At 42.9% G+C, this 18,733-nt stretch overlaps 1 protein-coding gene across 2 annotated transcripts in view; it reads right to left on the bottom strand.

Moving 5' to 3' along the window:
* The window catches only part of Ttll11 (tubulin tyrosine ligase like 11), a 265,404-nt gene that overhangs the window by 120,273 nt on the left and 126,398 nt on the right, over positions 1-18,733 (bottom strand). For both annotated transcript variants that reach the window (XM_005004045.4, XM_063226944.1), the window contains exon 6: positions 17,880-17,995. In XM_005004045.4, the coding sequence (XP_005004102.4) occupies positions 17,880-17,995 (116 nt within the window). The remainder of the gene's footprint in view (positions 1-17,879; positions 17,996-18,733) is intronic.

Below are 18,733 nucleotides of genomic sequence, written 5' to 3' on the forward strand. Positions count from 1 at the left end.
ATACAGGCTTGTGAATACACTGGGCTTCTGTCAAATTCCCACTAACGATTTCTCAGCATAAATTAAATGGAGTGAAGACTTTCTGAAGGCTACCACAGAATTATATGACAGTTTCTAGGAGAATCTATGAAAATAGTTAGAATTCTGATGCACAGAAGTTTCTCATTAATTTAATTTCTTCTTTCCTTCTGGCCATGGATCTCCTTTATATAAGCTGATAGAAAAGAGATGCTTGACAAGCCACCAGGTATTTCTAGCTATTTAAGCCTCAGTGGGGAGTCCTAACAAAACTGCAGAGCAAGTAGAATTCACTATTATGCTAAATCCATCATAAATAATACTATTTCTTTATACAGATGCAATTTATATACATCTGTGTAATTTGCAGAGGATATTTATATAGGCTTTGTCTTTTGACCTGCTCTTGTTTACTGAGAACTTATCACATGCTTGACATTTTTAATGTATTATCTCACTTAATTTCCCTAAGGCCTGAACATCATTATCTCTTTCTTAGTGAGGTTAAGCAAAGGTGGAGGGGATCCCACAGCCTGAAAGTGGAGGACTAGGATTTGAACCTGGGTCTATCAGACTCCAAAGAATATCCTTTTAGCTCGTGTTACTCTGCCTCTGTTTTAAGGAAGGGCCCTCAGGCTCTACCCTTGGTAGATCCTGCCATGGGAAAGGAACGCTCTTAGCATAGAGTTTCTGGCCTCTCTGAGCCTGAGGAGACAGAATGACTTTGGGGTTTGGTTTGTTGGGAGGGAGAACCCTAGCAAAGGAGCCTCAGCCCTTTCTCCTTCCTTCTCCCTCCTCCTCCTCCCTGCTGATCATGGCCCTGGCTTTGGTTCTGTGAAGCCTGTACCTGGGGTGTAGGGGGAGCTGCTGGCTGTCCTGTGTCAAGAGGCTTATTTGGCCACAAAAGCCACACATCCTCCAATTTCAGTTTTTCTACAATGAAGGTGATATTTTAGCCCTTCTCTTTATTCTGTTGTCTTTCAGTAATTCAGAGCCTAGATGGAAGACATGGTTATTTATTGGGCCTCCTCCCTCAATTCTATTATTATTTCTACTATACAGATAAAGCTCAGAAAGAAATGGAGCCCTTTTCTAAAGGAAAGAAGCTTCAGTGTGGGTAGGTATGTGATTAAACATCTATACATTATTATGCTGTATGGGCATAATTCCTTTACCTTAGATTAGTACACACAGTTTAAGGCAGAGACAAAGAGGAGGTGTAGTGATACCCCCAAAGGTGGCTTAAGTATAAAACAAACTAGAAAAGAAACTCAAGTCCAAATGAATACATCATAGATGGTGATGATGCAGTGCTTCCACTGTTTAGAGATATTGACCTGAGGCAGCATTTAAAGTGACCCAGATGTCAATAATAGCCTGAGGGCCACTGTTATTACGGTTAGTAACCTATGGTTAGCAAACAGAAAGGGTCCTCCACAGTCGGGTCCAATATCCTTGCTGAAGAGATGCAGAGCTGGGCAGAAAAGCCATGCTGAGCTCAATTATCCTACACTGCAGGCCCCACTATGGCACCTGACTCATAGCACGTGGGAACGAAGCAAGTCAGGGGCCGAGCTAGGGCTGGGACTCAGGCCTCCCCACACTGCACCACAGTGATAAGTGCCTGTTAGTTTCACTGATGTCACATATTCACACTACCATGTTTTCACAGGCTAAGTCAACAGGCTTCCAAGAGTAGAGGAAAGATTGCTCACAAACAATAAATAGCCAAGTGGTAAGATTCGAACCGTGGGAGACAATCTGTAAGAGCTAAGCATAGAGATGAATACCATTCTATCCCCTATAAGCACTGATTCACCAATTTTAAAGATGCTAGCAGTGAACTTGGGCAGAGGATAAATGCAAAATTGCATAATGTCACTCTTATGAAGTACCCAGATTATAAGAGCACCAAAAAATGGTCTCTGTCTCTGGAACTAATTTAAGAAACAATCCTGTTTCTCTTCTTCAAACTAATTAATGTTTATAACCAGGACTGAAGTGTTTCTTCTGAGTGCAGTGGAGAAGCAAATCATTCTGGTTGGAAGCAAGAGGCTGGATGGTGAGAGACTGTCAAAAACACATTTAGTGTGAGCACATACACTCCAGATGATAAATACAACATCCAATTAAGCTGCCCTCAAATTTCTGGCACCTGATACCTGGTGGTTTAAAAGCGACTGGCAAAACTTGCAGAGTCTAAGGATTTTTAAAAGATGAAATCTTCCTTTTTCCTTTTTATATCTCTTTTTAAAAAGGATGAATCACATGCATTTATAGAATAGCAGCACCTTTGAAATGTAGGGGTTTCTACACATGAATAAACAATAGCCCAGGGAAGTGTGGGAACTCGTCCAAGGTCAAGTTCGCAGTGCGCTGTCACAGGGCTGACACTGGTCCTAGGATCTCGCCTCCAGCCAGGTCATCTCCCACAGCCAGAAGACTCTTCTTAGGGCCTCCCACCCCCCGTGTGGCGCAACTGAGAAGAAAGTGCATGAAAATCTATGGAACCCATTTTCAATTTGAAGCACAAATTGAAGAAATGTTTTGCATCAGGGATTATCTTAATTAAACTATTTATATGAGCACTGTTGATTTACTTCAGTCTTTCTGAACTTCATTAAGCCGTCCATTTGCTTTTATAAATTTCTATCTTAAAAAATAAAACACATATAATTTGCATAGTGCAAAACTGTATACAGTCAGTTTCCTGAAGATGTGAGTTCTGCCTCCAAGAATTCAAACAACTGAGGATGAGAAATACTGGGGGGAAAATTGCATCTCCTGAACATGTAATGGACATACTTTTGGTCACTGTTCCCTAAATATTACAGTAAAGCATCTATTTACATCATAATTAGATATAGTAAGTGATCTAGAGATGATTTAAAATATACAGGAGAATGCACATGGGTTATGTGCTACAGCATTCCATGTGAGGGCTTTGAGTAGCCACAGATTTTAGTACAATGAGCCATCCTGGAATCAATCCCACATAGACAACGAGGGACAACTGTATTTTAATATATGTCCATGTGTAAAAGCTGTACGGATGTTAATGATAGTAATAATAATAATTATCACTTATTGAACTTCTATGTGCACTGCACTGAGATAAGGACTTTATATAATAGAAACAATGAGGATAATTGTAAAATAACTACCATTTATTAAATGCTTACCATGTCCAGGCAATAAGCTGTGTTAAGCACTGTAATTCATTTACTCACTACAATTATCCTGTTAAATAGCAGTTGTTATTATTCACATTTTACTGACAAAGAAACTGAGGCTTTGGGATGTTAACTGGCCCAGATTTCTCAGACAACAAGAGGAAAGATCAAGTTTATACACAGGCCCACTGGGCTTGTTAGGGCCCTTTGCCTTTTACAGTGCACAGGGCTACATCCTCATTTATAAAAGTATCACCTCAAGTTCCAGCTCCAGCAAGGACATTTACAGATCCAAGGACAAACCAAGTGGCATTTGGAAGACCTATTCCCTATGAATGTCTTGGCCTTCTCCTCAAGTCTCCTGAGGGAAAACAGATCTCATGGCAACAGGGTAATTAGATAATGCTGATTATGAAGTAGTATAGAACTACAAAGAAATTTGGGAGTGAAATCCGATTTGTCTACTGTTCCATTTTAAAATATTCATGAGGTAAAGAAGCATTTTCACATTCAATAATTAAATGGCTAAAATCTGCAACCTGATATATTTACCGATCATGAACAGTACATTCCTAGAAGGACCGAAGTTCAAATTAGCAGCCCATGAGCTGCTGGGTTGCAGTGCAAAACAGAACAAATGAGACAGAAATGTTGCTGTTGCCTAGAGAAAAAATTTTCCCCACCACTTGTTCTGCTGTAGAGAAAGTTTGAGGCAAAATTAAGAATGCATCTAGGACTTTGCCTGCGCTCAGCTATAAGAGAGTGAAAAGAAAAAAAATCTGCAGCATTTTCCCTCATTAGAAGGATTGTTTCAAAAGGGTTGATTGTGCCCTGAAGGTTAGATTTTACAATCATTTAATATTTTGTTTGTCTTAAGAAATCTACACAGAAAAGCAAGGGAAGAAAACAGATTAATAAAAATGTGAATTTATTATGGGATCCTGTGTTGCTTTTTAGTGCTGTGGTCTCATGCCCTATATGTGACACCTAAGAGTAGAATTCCATTAAGCTAGGGCATCTTGTTTCCCTAGGTTGTTGGTGCACCCTGTCCCCAAAGAGGCTCCTTCCCCAGGGCACTGCCCACTTCTGTGTGGAAGGAGAAGTTCCACTGGCTGCCACAGTGCTAAACCCTAGAAGGGGCTAAGGGGCTGCTGCCCAGAGTTCTCAGGTGATTTGGGACACATACAAGGTTGGGAGCTGGGGGACAACCACACTACCTGACCAGAGCATGGGCATTGGAAACCCCCCCCCATCTCTAGCCTGGGTGGCCTTTCTCCCTTCACCCCAACTCTGCTGTAGGCTCCAAGGTCCTGTACCCACTGGCTTGGCCCCAACCAGCCCTGCAACCTGCACTGAAGCAGAAAGCAGTCAGAAGACACCAGGGCACAGTGCACAGGGGACTGAGGGATAGTTGTGCTGACTCAAACCCAAGATCTGATGCCAAGGGTGTCTTACTGGCTACCCTCATGGCCAAGTGGGCTACGTTAGCAGGTCTGCAGTTCTAGCCTTAAGTAAAGGTTGAGATGGCTAACATGGATCCTTGTCACTCTCCTGCACCCATACTCTAAGCTCAGGAGATGGACTTGAGCTCTCAGTTCTTCCCCAGGTTGGCTAGGGAACCCACAACCAGGGGTTCCCTGTCGTGGCCAGGAATTTTTTCAAATGGCCCAGACATGAGTTCTTTCACCACAATGAAGGTAAGGCCTTGAGAGTACAATCTGTCTCTACAGACACTGTAATTTAGTTGTTGGCCCTGCCCAGTCCCCCACCCCTGCCCACGTTCTCCCTTGCTCCCAGACTACCGCTGAGGCCTCAGTATGACACAAGGCTGAGCACATGGGACATGGGACATGGGACAGAACTTTACCTGGGTATCATCACATATGAATCCGGCAGAAATCCTGCACTTAGACCCTTGCATAGAAGAGCGTCTAACTCCAGCCTGACTCTGACCTCTATCTCTCCCTGAGGACCCAGAGGTCCTTGAGGCCAAAGAGACATGTCCTGAAAAGCCCAGGTTCTATGTCCTCTCGCCATGCGGTTAGGAATCCAGAGCTGTGGAAATTTTCCTGCTCCGTGGCTAGCAAAGAACAAAGGGAGCATCTTGCCTTCCCTCTAATCCTCAGGGATGGCTGAGGAGAACCAGACCTAGGCAGAGTGGAGGCGATGCGGACAGGGCTCAGGTGTGTGAATGGAAATGTCAACTCCCATCCCTCCAGTGGTGGGTGGAGACAAAAATGAAAAAGAATGCACGAGGTGGCTTGCATGCAGTTAATGAGAATTCAGTCTGCATCCATCAAGCACCAAGTTAGAACCTAGTTAGAACTTGTGGGATGAGTAGATGCCAGGATATGCTTTGGGACCTGATTTCATCCTCTTAACAAACCTACAATCTAGGCACCATTATCCACATTGTAGGGAGGAAGAAACCAGGTTCTGGAGGGCTTTAGTGACTTGCCTGGGAATACATGGACCAAGAACTGAACCTGCCTCTGCTGATCCCAGAGATAGAGCTCCTTTACTAAATGGTACTTGGCAATTTGGTCTGGGCTTGGTTTTTTCAGTTACAAGGAACTCATTAGTCTTTTGATTTAGTTCTTATCATTTTAGGCATTGAATTATTTTTCTTTCACTGAGTTTCAGTCTCTCTGCAAACTTCAGCCCTGGATTCTTGTTCTTCCTACAGCCACCTATAAGGAGTTTATTCTAATTCCCATGAAACACCTTGCAAGGTAAAAATGGCAATAGCTCTTTCTGTGAGCTAAACATCCCCAGCACTTTCCCTTAAAGAGGATTTCCTGTCCTCCTTCCTTACCAGGCCTCTGAGGTCAGATTGCAGGCTGTGCCCCTTGCAGCACCTCACAAGAGTTCACAGAATAGAAAGAGACTGTTGGTGGACTTCGCACATGGATGGCCATTCCTGTCGTCAGCAATCTACTCTCCAGGATATAGTCCTAAAACCCAAGCCTTGAGGGATGCCATGCTGGAGGAGTCCTGGTTTCCTCAACTAACTGTAAAATCAGGATGATGACTCACATCCTGCCTCTTTTGCATGGGTGAGGATGATTTACGCTAATTGGTTTGAAATGACTCTATACATGGCAGGGCGCTGTGCAGGTGTGTGGGTGAGGATGGCAATGATGATAATGAGAGAGGAAAAGCCCTGTGGAGCAGGGGCTCCAGAGAAACCCCCTCTGTCTGTTCTACGAGCTGAATTCCTCCATCCCCCCATCCTCCCCAACACACACACTAGGAGGTGCAACTTCTGACTGGGGCCAAGTACTCTGAGCTCAGCAAGGGACCTGCAAAACTCCAGGAGCTTAAAAGAGACTTAAAACCACATAGGTGGTACACACAGAGGGTGTAAGGCTGATGTGCCCCTGTGCCCTGCACCTGAGCCTGTGAGCATGCTGCTGTGGCCATGAATGTGCCCGAAAGAGCCAGAGTGAGAACAGGGGCCAGCCCTTCCAGGTTCACCCCGCTTCACCATGTTGCCACTGAAGTCACCATGAAGTGTCTGTCGTGGGGACTGTCCACTCCAGGGAGTTCTGACTCCTGTTAAAAGCCTCACCTCTCTAGGCCCCTGACCCATGTACCCAACTACCAAGACAGCACACCTGGAAGTCTCATGGCCCTTTATCATGGACACCAAAGCTGCCCCATTCCTGGGCTCCCCAACTCTAACTGACACCAGCAGCCACATAGTTGCCAAATTTGAGCCTCCTCACACTCAATTGTCATATCCACTCATCACCAAGACCCACGCGTGCCTCCTCTGAAATTCTGAATACCACAGTTCTCGCCATTCCTCCCACAGCCACGTACGTCCACACGACCACCATCTCTCAAATCCTTAGACACCTGCCCCACTTCCCTGGCCTCCTTCCAATTGAGTCTTCACAGCTCAGCAAAACAGCCATTTTAAGACACAGATCTCGTGTCTCCCTGCCCTTTAAAACTTGTCTGTCGCTTTTAGGATCAAAAGCAGTATGCTTGGCCTGCCCATTTGGCCCCCATTTCTGACACCTTTCCTGCCCACTTACTATTATTATGCCACACCGGACTTGTGTTACCTGTGAAATATATGTGTGTGTGTGTGTGTGTGTGTGTGTGTGTGTGTGTGTAACAACCATATGGTATCATAGATAAAGTATAGGATATATCATATACATATGAATATATAAAGAGATGTGTGCATTTAAAGAATAATTCTGATGTCCCTGTGTTAAGAAACAGCACAGGTCCAGGATCTCAGCCTCCCACAGGGTTCCTGTCAGATCTCACCTCTCTCTGCCCCTCCCTGTTCACTGTCACTGTTTGAAACTCTCTGATCATTCTGTCTTGCTTTGTTTCATGTTGCCACTTAGAGTCCATCCCTATAAAATAAAAGTTTCCGTTTGCCTGTGTGGGACTGTATTTCACAGTAACATCCTGTAGATAGGCTTTTATGACTAGCTTATTTTGTCCAGTATCCATATAGTGAGGCATAGTTGAGGCCTTTTCTTTGACATATAGTATTCCCTGAGGAAATATCTAAAATTAGTGTGTTTTTCTGCTAGTGGGTGTTAGGTGGGTTCCAGCGTGGAGCTCTCACGAATGACACATCTGTGAACTGTGTCAATTCTGGAATTCTTTCAGTTTTGAGAGCCCCATGTTCTGCCCCGCTGTGTAGCTCTCCTGGCTGCCTGTGCATAGGCTGCTCCACACCTCCACCCATCCTGCATCTCTTCATACCCCAGCTCAGCTCTTCTAGCTGCTGGTGCTCCTGCTACACTCTGTTCCTCACAGGAGCTCGCAGCACCAATGATCTGGCCTCTAGCATGGGGCTCACACATAACACACTCACCCGTGCACATGTACATGCATTTGCTCATAGGCACAGTGACCCACAGGTCACTCGGGGCTGCTGAGGCACTGTCTACAGCGGAAGGGATCCTCTGTAGGAACACAAGTGCATCTGCCCAGACAGGAAGTGCACACCCGGGGATCTGGCTCCACAGCTAGGTGGGAGCGGAGGGCACACCTGGGAGGGGAGGGAGGAGCTTGGGGGCCGCTTGAGCTGCTCAGCGCCCACCATCTCCCGGCCCCTCCCATGAGCCTCTTCCCTGGGAGTCGGAAGGGCTCCTTACACTGCGGAAAGCGGAAGGAGAAACGGAAATTGCATAAAAAGAAAAGGAAAGGAAGCAGCTGGCGGATACTGCCAGCCATTTGGTGTGATAACCCAAGGCTTCAAATAATTACTGAAACTAGCTTCATTTTGATCCTTCATTTCTTTTAATCTAGCAGATAATTAGAGAGAAATCAAATCCATCCCCACAGCCAAAGATTAACCTGTCACTGCCGTGGCTCTCTTCCCACTTACTTTCCCACCCCTTCTTCCACACTTTTTCCTTAAAAAGAAAGCACAAAACACAGACCTCCAGGTTACACATATCATCCAATTTATTTAAATACATTCAGATCGGACATTTCCCGTGGCAAGTACTCGCTGAAGAACAAGTGGTATTTCCCTCCCTCCAAAATAAGAATTTCTCATTGCTTTGCAGATTTAAAAACATCTAAAGGAAAAACTCCCTTTTATGGATGAAGAAACTACAACAATCTACAGCAAGGGAGGAGGTGACTCTGTACATTTACGGCTATAAACGGCAGAGCTTGGATTTACCCTCAAAGCATCTGATTCCAGGACCCCAGATCTTCTGAGCTCTGACCTCCCACCTGTACACAGAAAACAGGAGTGGAGCTCAGTCCCTGACACCAGGCAGATCTTTTCTCTTTTTTTTTTTCTCTTTCTCTTTTTCTTTCTCTTTCTCTTCTCTCTCCTCTGTCTCTGTCTCTCTTTTACACACACACACACACACACACACACACACACACACACACACAACTTGAAAAACAAGATACTAGAAATAAACCAAACATTCTCCAGTAGGGAGGCAAACTCCAGTCCACCCCTTGATGAAAATGATGCTCCCAAAGAGTTGTTTGTTAATCAGAAAGAGGCTCTTACTGCCATATGCAGTGGAGAAGAATACAAGCACCAAACAAAAGTTATACAGATCATATGGCCTCAACTGTAAGACAACAGAGGTGAAAACCATACGATTTTATTAACTGAAGAGTCAACAAAAGTTAACTCTGGAGGGATGAATCGAAGGGTGATTTTATTCTTTTGCTTCCCAGTATCTTCTAATTTTTACTTTTAGCATGATAAAAAAAGAGAGAGAGAGAACTAGGGAAATAGCATCTGTCCCCTTCCTGCCCCAGCACCCCTTAGGAAACAGGACGGAGAGTAGGTGGCCGCACCAGCCTCACTGACCCTTTTCTCTGCTCCCCACATCCACCCTCCTCCCTGTACCTTTCACTCCCTCATCCCAAGCCAAGAAAATGTAAGCCCCACCTCCCTCAAGCACTCCAGTCCAGCTACGAGGCAGATCACATGATACCAGTCTCATATGCTTAAAAAAGGCCGCATGCTGTGATTTCATGTGATGTGGCCTCATCCTTGGCTAACCTTGTTTTCTCAGAAACTCTTGTGTCACATGTGACTCTTGCTTTAACTTCCGCCATCTGCACACCGGCTTGTGTTTTATCGCTTCTGGTTTGGGACATTATTGAAGATGGAGTGGCAAACATCTACCGCATGCTGTACATAGCAAGTGCTGTGACACAGGCCAGGGTAGCAACTAACCTTCCCTTGATCTTACTATTTGTTTTGCTTGATTTGGCAACTGGAGTCAGAAAAGGACTTATCTTACGCCATGTAGAACTGGTACCAACACCTTGGCCTCCTGAGTCCAGACCATTCTGTGTTCTTCCAAGGAGCTGATAAGTGATTTCATTTGAAAGCACATGAACATATAAGGCTCGCCAGAGCAGCTTGTGAGTAAACTTCCAAACACATTTATTATCTCACCCCTACTTGAAATAACTCTGGAAGGGTTCACGCAGAAGTCAGCACTGCTATTTCTCCCATAACAGTGACTGCCTGGTCGTATGGCTGTCTGGTTTTCCATCTGCTGATCACACAGGCGAGAGGGAATGCATGCCTACCTGCCGGCCAAAATGACACTCTCAGTGGCTCAGGAAATACCACTGTCCCCATAAGTCTTAGAAATGGCTCTCTCTCAACTGATTTCACACTAAAGAGGCTTTTATGAGTTACCTCTAACTTAATGTTTCCACATTTTCAGATTGCAAAGACTTGTCATGTTTTATCTCTTACACATAAAATAATACTTTTATCATTAGTCAGTTCTTGTGCTCTCTTTCTTGAAAATTCACGCACACTTTCCTCACTTGCTGACTGCCACTCCAACCCGAGACCTTTGAGGTACAACCAACATATCTCCAAGCCATGGTGCCTAATCTTGTACTAGTTAAAAGTGGAGCCTCCAGTGATAAAAAGGACTGTTTGGTTTCATATAATAAAACCTCTGGCCTCTTCTTGTACACGTATGTGCAAAATTGTCTGTCATATCTGGGCTCAGCTATCCTTAAAGACTTCATGGCTTCCAGATCAAAACCAAACTCCATGCTTCAGGTTGACATTCAAAGCCATGCATATGTGGCCTTCAGGTTTCTGTCTAGCTCCCACCTCGCTACCAGTCCACTCCATGTACTGTCTCTACCTAGTCATTGCTTGCACCTGTCTCTCCAGCCTGGGGGTCCTCCCCAACGTTCTCCCACAGAGCCCCTACCTTTGTTTCCTCCACCAGGGACAGCCTCCTCTTCTTTTTCATGTTTCCAATCCTTTTCATCCTTTCAACCTCAGAAGGTCCCATGCCACTTGTTCTTAAGTTTTCAAAACTTCTTCCCATCAGGAAATAATTTTGCCTTACACATTCCATCCTTGGCAATTTGTCTTTACCTTTATTGTACTTAGAACCTTTCATCTTATAGAAAGTTATGTGAGGATCTTGCCTCCCCTTCTAGCCTGTAAGCTAATTTGCTTCTGTAGTCTTCCCTTCAACACACAGCATATGGGTCTGTACACAGGGAAAGGAAAAGAATAGGGATGTCATTAGGTCCTCTGACTAATCCTGGCTAGAAAGATTCAAAACTTTACTAGAGAAATTCCCCTGGGAACTAGGTCAAGGACAGAGGTAAATAGAGGGAAAAATCAGATAAAGAAAGGCACCAAATGGCCTTAGGATTTGAGAGACCAGAGAGGGAAAGAGCTGACAGGCAGAGTAGAGAGAGCCAACGTAGCAGAGGCAGCCATCCCTCTCCACCTCCAGTAAATGCAGGGGAGACAGAAGGGAAGGGGGAAGAGCTTTTACACAAGCATGTAGTCATCCCTATGCACTAACATATACATATACACTATATTGTTCACCGTAGAGCCACTATATAGTATGACAATAGAGACTCACACACCCCCTTCCTAACTTTAAACTAACCATGAATAAGGCACTATCTTGTAAACTAGCTGCCACCCCAGAGATAAGGCCTGGAAAGGTAAATCAGGACAAGTAAACAAAAAAGACAGAAAGAAGCTGCTGGTAGACCACAGGAAGAAATGACATTAGGCAGGGAGTCCCAGAATCCAGCTGAGCTACGGCAGGTTCCAGGTGGGGGTGAAAGGTCCCTGACCCCCTCTAAGAGCAGCTGGGAAGAAAGGGCCCATGGGTTGCCCCATATTCCCAGGGCCGCCTACGCTGATTCTTACCAAGATAGCTATCTATATCTCCTTTTTCCTCCTTTTCAATAAAGTCCTCCTTCTTGGCTTGGGTCTTGATTTTCTTAAACTTTGTATATTTAGAGATCTACTGATAGGAAGGTTATGAATCCTGGTGAGCTGCTTCACTGCAGTGCTCAGCCCATCTAGGGATGAGCCAACAGTAAGTGTCAATAAACACTCTAAATAAATGAATTCCTCTTTCTCTAATCCACACATGATACAAATGAATGTACAAATAATCACCTGTCTCTCTGTGACTTATAATTCTTATTTATATGAAATCTTCAAAGATGTATGTCTTCTGATATAGAGTCTGGCCACAAAAGAATGTTTGGCATCAACCAAACTACAGAATTTCCACCAAAGTTCTGTTATGTACATATGAATGGACCATTCAACAGGAGAGTTGGATGATTTTCCCAGAAGAATGTGTTTCCAGAATAATCTTTGATCACGAAGATGTTGTTCTTTATTTATGATGGCGTGTTTAGTGTAGATAGAAAGTATCTTACCTATGATCAAGAGGTTTTCAACAAGATGTATGGACAGTTCAAGGGTTAGAGGTCTAGATTTAAAGGATTTCTCATGCATGTGCTTCCTCTACTCTTCTCCATGATGCGATAAAGCCACATGCCGTGGTGATACTACACAGCCTACCTGTGACACTGAGCCTCTGGAGCACTGCTTATTCCCCAGTCCCTTAGAATGTTCTGCCTTGATAAAAATGTTCCAGCTCAATTCTGCATAGAACCTACCTAATTCTGTGTTTCATCTGTTGGTTCTAAGTATACCACATGATCCAAGAGACAGGGTTGGAGGTAAGAAATACAACTGGTACTCCTAATGAAACCTTCAGCAGATGGATATTTCTGATTCAGTAGAGTGACTCCCTCATGACAATAAACCTGGTTGTTAACAGCAAATAAAGGTAAATAAAACGAGGAGGATTTTGTGAAATGTTACCATAGGAAAAGGAGCTTCTTAGCCTTCTGTAAGGCATTAACCAAATGGACACTTTTGAATACAAGACAAACTGCCTATGGCCATACCACCCTGAATGCACCCAATCTTACCTGAATGCATGACAAGCTGTCTATAACCCAGTTCCCAGTCACTATGATCATGAAACCCCCTTAGATTTTTTCCAAGCCTTTCTCTGCCTTCACTTATATTATCCTGAGTTCCTAAAGGGTTATGAGTTATAAGAAAGAGGTCCAGTTACCAGAAATATCTATGTTTAGGAAAAGGAGCACAATACTAATAAAATGACTTCCGCAGGGCAAATGGACCTTCCAGAAAAATGAATCAATTGTCATAAAAATAATTGGAGAATTTCCAAACCACCTTCAATGAGAAAAAGAAAAAATAATTGGGGAATGCAATGTATTCACTTTGTTTCTGATAAAAGTTTTTCAATAAGAAAGACTTAGTTTGCTCAAATACCTTGAGAAGAGATGACATTTTCTGTTGATTTTTTCCTTATATTTTCTCTCATCTTTGAAGCTATCTTTGAATGTGCAGTAGAAACTGGAGTCCACTGCACCAATGTAGAAAGCAAGGCAAACAGTGGGGCTGAAGTCAGGAGACCTGAGCCAGGTTCCGCTCTGCTGCTAATGACCTTTGTGACTTCAGACAGGTTACCTTACTTTCCCCCAGTTTAGTTTCTCGTACACGGTTCAGGGCAAAGAATCACAACTCCAGTAGCTACCTCAGAAGCTAGTGAGTTACTTGTCACCATCAGCGTGATTTTAAAATAAAGTCCAACTGATCACTTGGTGACCCTAACAAACAGCGTTTGCCTAATGAATAGCTTTCATAAGTTTCTCTCTCTCTCTCTCTCTCTCTCTCTCTCTCTCATGTGTCATTTTGTAACACAAACATGACAATCCAGCCAAGGAGGTCCCTTGATTCTCATTTGACAAACAAGATCAGAGAACAAACAAAATGACTTGGCCAAGCTCATAGCACGATGACTGGAGACTAAGGACCTCACCTCACACCTGGTTGACGCCACCTTCACTACCTGTATGGACATGTGCCACTCTTCCGTCAAGGTTGCTTACAAGGGAGATTCTTGTTCCAGAGAAATGATTGGCATGATGATTTCTAAGACCTGTGCTTTTCTCAATAAAATGCAGAGTTGTATTAAAGCAGAAGTTCCAATAACTTCTTGTCGCTGAAAGACCCCTTCCTTTTAATGAATGCTAATGAAGAGAATCAAAATATGAAACAGATTAACACACGTCTGGTTGAAAAAAGGATGGCTTCCACTCAAATGTCCATTGACTGACAACTGGACACTAAAATTTTTATATCTATGTAACAGATTGGTATTTAGCTATTGAGAGGAATGAAATGGAAACACATGTTACAACTTGGTGCTAAATGAAAGAAGCCAATCATAGAAGGCAGCATGTTCTATATTATTTACATAAAATATTCAAAATAGGAAATGCATATCAGATAGATAGTTGCCAGCAGATGTGGAGGAAGGGAAATGGAGAGGCTGCCTAACAGGATGGCATTTCTTTTAGAGTGACAAAAATATTTGAGCTGGATGCAGTGATGGTTGCACAACACAATGCATGCACTAAATGTCACTGAATCATACACTTGGGGCGTGGCAGGATGCTGGGGACTGAACTTAGTCCCTAAGGCAAGCACTCTATCACTGAGCTATCTCCCTTGCCTACAAGCTGTACAATTTTAAATGTTTATTTATACAATACATGAGCTTTATCTCCACATAGATACTTCCAGAATCGCACTGTATCAGCCTCCCTTTTCCTGTATTCCTATAGTGCCTCCACTGCACATTGGATGAAAATCAGCTAAGTCACAAGATACTACAAAACATCACCATAGTCAAACTAGCTTTCATGGGACAGCTGTCATTCTCTGTTGGGAACCAAAGATAATTTCTCCTAGCCCACCAAATAAGTATGGTCCAGACATCTTGCCACCTGGCAACAGAGCCTCACACTGGTAATCAATTACAATGTCAATTCTAGTCCATGAGAACCCCACAGCTCCAGTTTTAGGATATGTTTTAGATTTATGTTCAAAATTGCACTTTTAAGTAGACCAAGAAAGAGAAAAACAACTAACCATTATTTTTTTGTTTATGTCCATAGCTATTATTGTTCAGTAAAATAAGCACAATAAAGTGCCTGCATGTTTTTTGCATTGATTTCTCAAGGTTTTCTTATCATTTCATTTAGATGCCTTTGTCCCATTACATAGAAAAGGATACTGAGCCTCAAAACAGCTATTTAACATCCCCAGTTTCTTACCACCAGCTGACAACAGGGTCAGGATTTCAATGTCAGCTCAAAAGAAAACACTTTATGCCAAAGTGAACATAATCTGCAAGGTCAAGTTCCTCCCCTGAAGAATACCCAGAGACTGCTCTCCGTCCCAACAAGAAACTGACCTGGGCTACAAGACCCAAGGATTTTGCAGAAATGTATGACACATGGATATATGTCTGGGGCTCCTTTACACCTTTCTAGAGCATTTTGGGAGCTGAGGGTGCTCAGGATATTCATTTTTTAATCTGTGTGGGAGCAAGTAAAGACCCACTTCAGCAATACTGATAGCAAACAGTCCCCAAGAAAGAATTAAAGAGGGCTCCTTTGTACCCTCTTTTGCTAAAGAGTTGAAGGAAAAGTCTTGCCCAGTATTTGCTTTAAAAGGTTTAGTTAGATTCTATGCAATCTTAAGAAACTGCTTCTAAAGGCAGCTTCCAGCTAGGATCTGTGTGACATCATTCCGTGCCACTGGAATGATATGGTCTCAGCACTGGACTCAGAAGACTCAGCACCACAGCACTATGCATTTTCTGTGGCAATAAATCTGGTACTTTCGGGTTATTCTGAAGAATTTCTATACAAAGGAGTTGAAAAGGATTTCAGCCTTTTCGTCCGCATGGTAAAGTTATCAAAATGAAAAAAAAAATGATCCCTTACATATAAATGGTTTTACAGATTACAAAATGCTTTCATGAATATCCACTGCTGAGTAAAAAATAAAATAAAGAGAAATTAACAAAAAGATCAGTAAATGGCATTTAGCTATTAACATACATTCTCATGTTGTAGTTTAAAAAGAGGGGGTGAGATGAAAGGGATTCTATATTAGAAATGAAGTCAGGTCCTTGAAGTTCTAACTGGTTCTAGTTATCGATAAAAAAGTCAATGCTTTTTAAATTAAAAATGAGATGCTGCTACTTATGGCTTGATAAGTTGGAAAATGCCTTTTTCATCCTTCCCAATCGATGGCCTGGTGCCTTACCGCTATTAAATTTCAGACCTGCAACTCATATAGATTTTATAGGCGCAGGTAAGGGAAAACAACTAGAACAAGAAAAAGAAAGATAATTTTGTTTCTATTTAATGTGAAATACAATGGAAACCTTCCACCTCTTCATGTATGGTGGCAGAGGTTAAGAAGGCTCAGCCCACACGACAGATACTGAATTTCTTGTTTGCACCAAAGGAATCAGAATGCCAGTGTGTCAATCATCCCCAAATAAACTCTACTGCCATATCCTATACTGGCATAGGAAGTTACCCGAGTCTCCCCAGAGCATGCACTGTCTCTTATGACCTCATTTCTGCTGGTGAGATCAATAACTGTTAGAGAATAGATTTTTTTTGAGGAATGGGTTTTATTGCAATTAATCTACCTAAATTGCAACTAACCACCGCTTTCCCTAAGGGATAGCTAGAGAAAGCAGCCCCTTGCTCTTACTGGTGGGTACATTACTCAGTAACTGTCGCATCTGAGTTACTCAGAGGACTTGGCAGCCCTGACACACTGCCACTTTGCAGACCTAATTGGTGGAACCACACCTGGCAGCACTAGCCTATGCAAACCACAGGTACACATTCTCAGCGGCATCTTGCCAACAACGGCAGCACATGCCCCGTGTGGTGAAGAATGCTTCCAGGAAGGACTCTTCTGGGTAGGTGTCATCCGTGTAACATTTCTGCAGGGCAGTTGTTTTTCAGCCTGGGCTACACAGTAGAATCACCCGGAGAACCTAAACATGTCTGTGGCCAGGCCTCCAGCCTAGGCTGATTAAAATTGGCATCTTTAGAAGCAGAGGTGCTCTGGTATTTTTGAAAGCCCCACAGATGGTTCTCATGTGCAGCCAGGTGTGAGAAGCACTCCCATAGGGTGACGCTAAAAGTATTTGGGTTGGAGCCGAGTTGGTCAGGAGCCTCAGTAGAGCAACCTTCAAAAACATCACTTGCTCCAGGGAAGTCTGCATTTCTCCCAGTCATGACACATCATCGACAAAGTCTTAGATGTTGGGGAGCACTGGAGTCAACCTGATTTTCAGCACTGTGAGAGGTGCTGTGTGAAATGCCTTTCTTCAAACTTTTCTGCCCAAAACATAGGTACAGTTATATTTACTTTGTGAAAGCCTGGGACTTGGTAAAAACAGCATGAACAAAATGCCCTAGTGAAATGTCATTCACTTCTGTAGAGGCAGAGGTAGGGAACACCCACCCACCTACATCCCATATAATGTGCCACTTGGTGGCTGAGGATGGAGAAGAATTACAAGTGTTACAAATATGATACAAGAATCAGAAGTTCATTACATTGGTTCTGCACAATTTGAAACTAAAAGCTTAGACTGTGAAGAAACAAAAGGAGGAAACTCCACATTCAGCTATTCTGTAGTTTATTTTACTCTTTTTACGCTTGAGGATTTTAAAGTAAAGTAGCAAGTGAACAGTAGTGGGCAAATGGAGATTCTTTTGCGGAAGGGAAGTGGGAAGTCGGAAGAGACTTTCCTGATTTGGATAACAATTTGTTGGGAAATTGTGTGATCACTCCTCATTTTAAGTCACTTGTTATTTGGTGGCTGATACTTACAAAATGTAACTGTTTAATATGTGCATCTCACGTGTTAACAGGTTCTAAGAACTTAACTCATCTGCTTAGGATACACGGCAGAGTTAGTAGAAATGAATGGCATAATGAATACTTACTGGTTCTCTCTTTTCTTCTTCAGTGGGTCCATGAGACGCAGTGTGTCTCGGATCACAGCCACTTTCACCTCTTCATCAACCAGGCTGGGGACATTTTCAAACACGCCTGGAGAAAGCTTGAATGGGTAAGGATTTTGTGTTACAGGAGGATCGTGCTTTGGTGCCAAGCAGCCATCAGTGTGCCATCCTCTAACTAACCAAGCAGTTATACTGCTAGTTTTGCCTGGGCTAATCTATAGAAAGGAATTTTTAACCCTCTCCTTATAGTACTACCTTTAAAAATGTCAATTTCCTCTTATTAATTACAAAATACCTGAAGAGGAAGAAGTAACAATGTGTTTTTGGATTATCAAGATTATGCATGTTCACTGCAGAAAAGCTGGAAATATAGAAAAGCATTCAGAAAATTAAAATATTCCACACCACCCCCCCCATCAACTCCAAGTCCAACGTTAATATTGAGTGTATTTCCTTCCAGGTTTTTAAATGCATTTTTAGGTGGAGAAACATATAACCACTCTTAAATGTACTATTTATCTTAGTGATTCAAGCATGTCGACATGGCTAAATCATATTCATAGAATTTCAATTAGTTCATCTCCTGAGGCTAACTAATTAGTTCATGTCAAAACTGATGGAAAGGCTCAGCTGCTTCTAAGTTTCCAGACCTTAAAAATGAGAAGAATGGCATGCTGGGAAATTACCATAGGTCGGAAAGGTCTTATATTAATAGACTCTGTTTAGAGTTCAACAGAACTAAAATTATTTGACTTGAACAGAACTTCACTGTGAAAATTTGAGAATGCTGAGTCTTGTGCAGCCAGATGGGCACTTTGAGAGTAGAAACACTTTGT

This window comes from Cavia porcellus, unplaced genomic scaffold (genome assembly GCF_034190915.1).
Source record: "Cavia porcellus strain 051 isolate PalLab524CR breed Dunkin Hartley unplaced genomic scaffold, mCavPor4.1 scaffold_1, whole genome shotgun sequence".
NCBI classification, from domain to species: domain Eukaryota; kingdom Metazoa; phylum Chordata; class Mammalia; order Rodentia; family Caviidae; genus Cavia; species Cavia porcellus.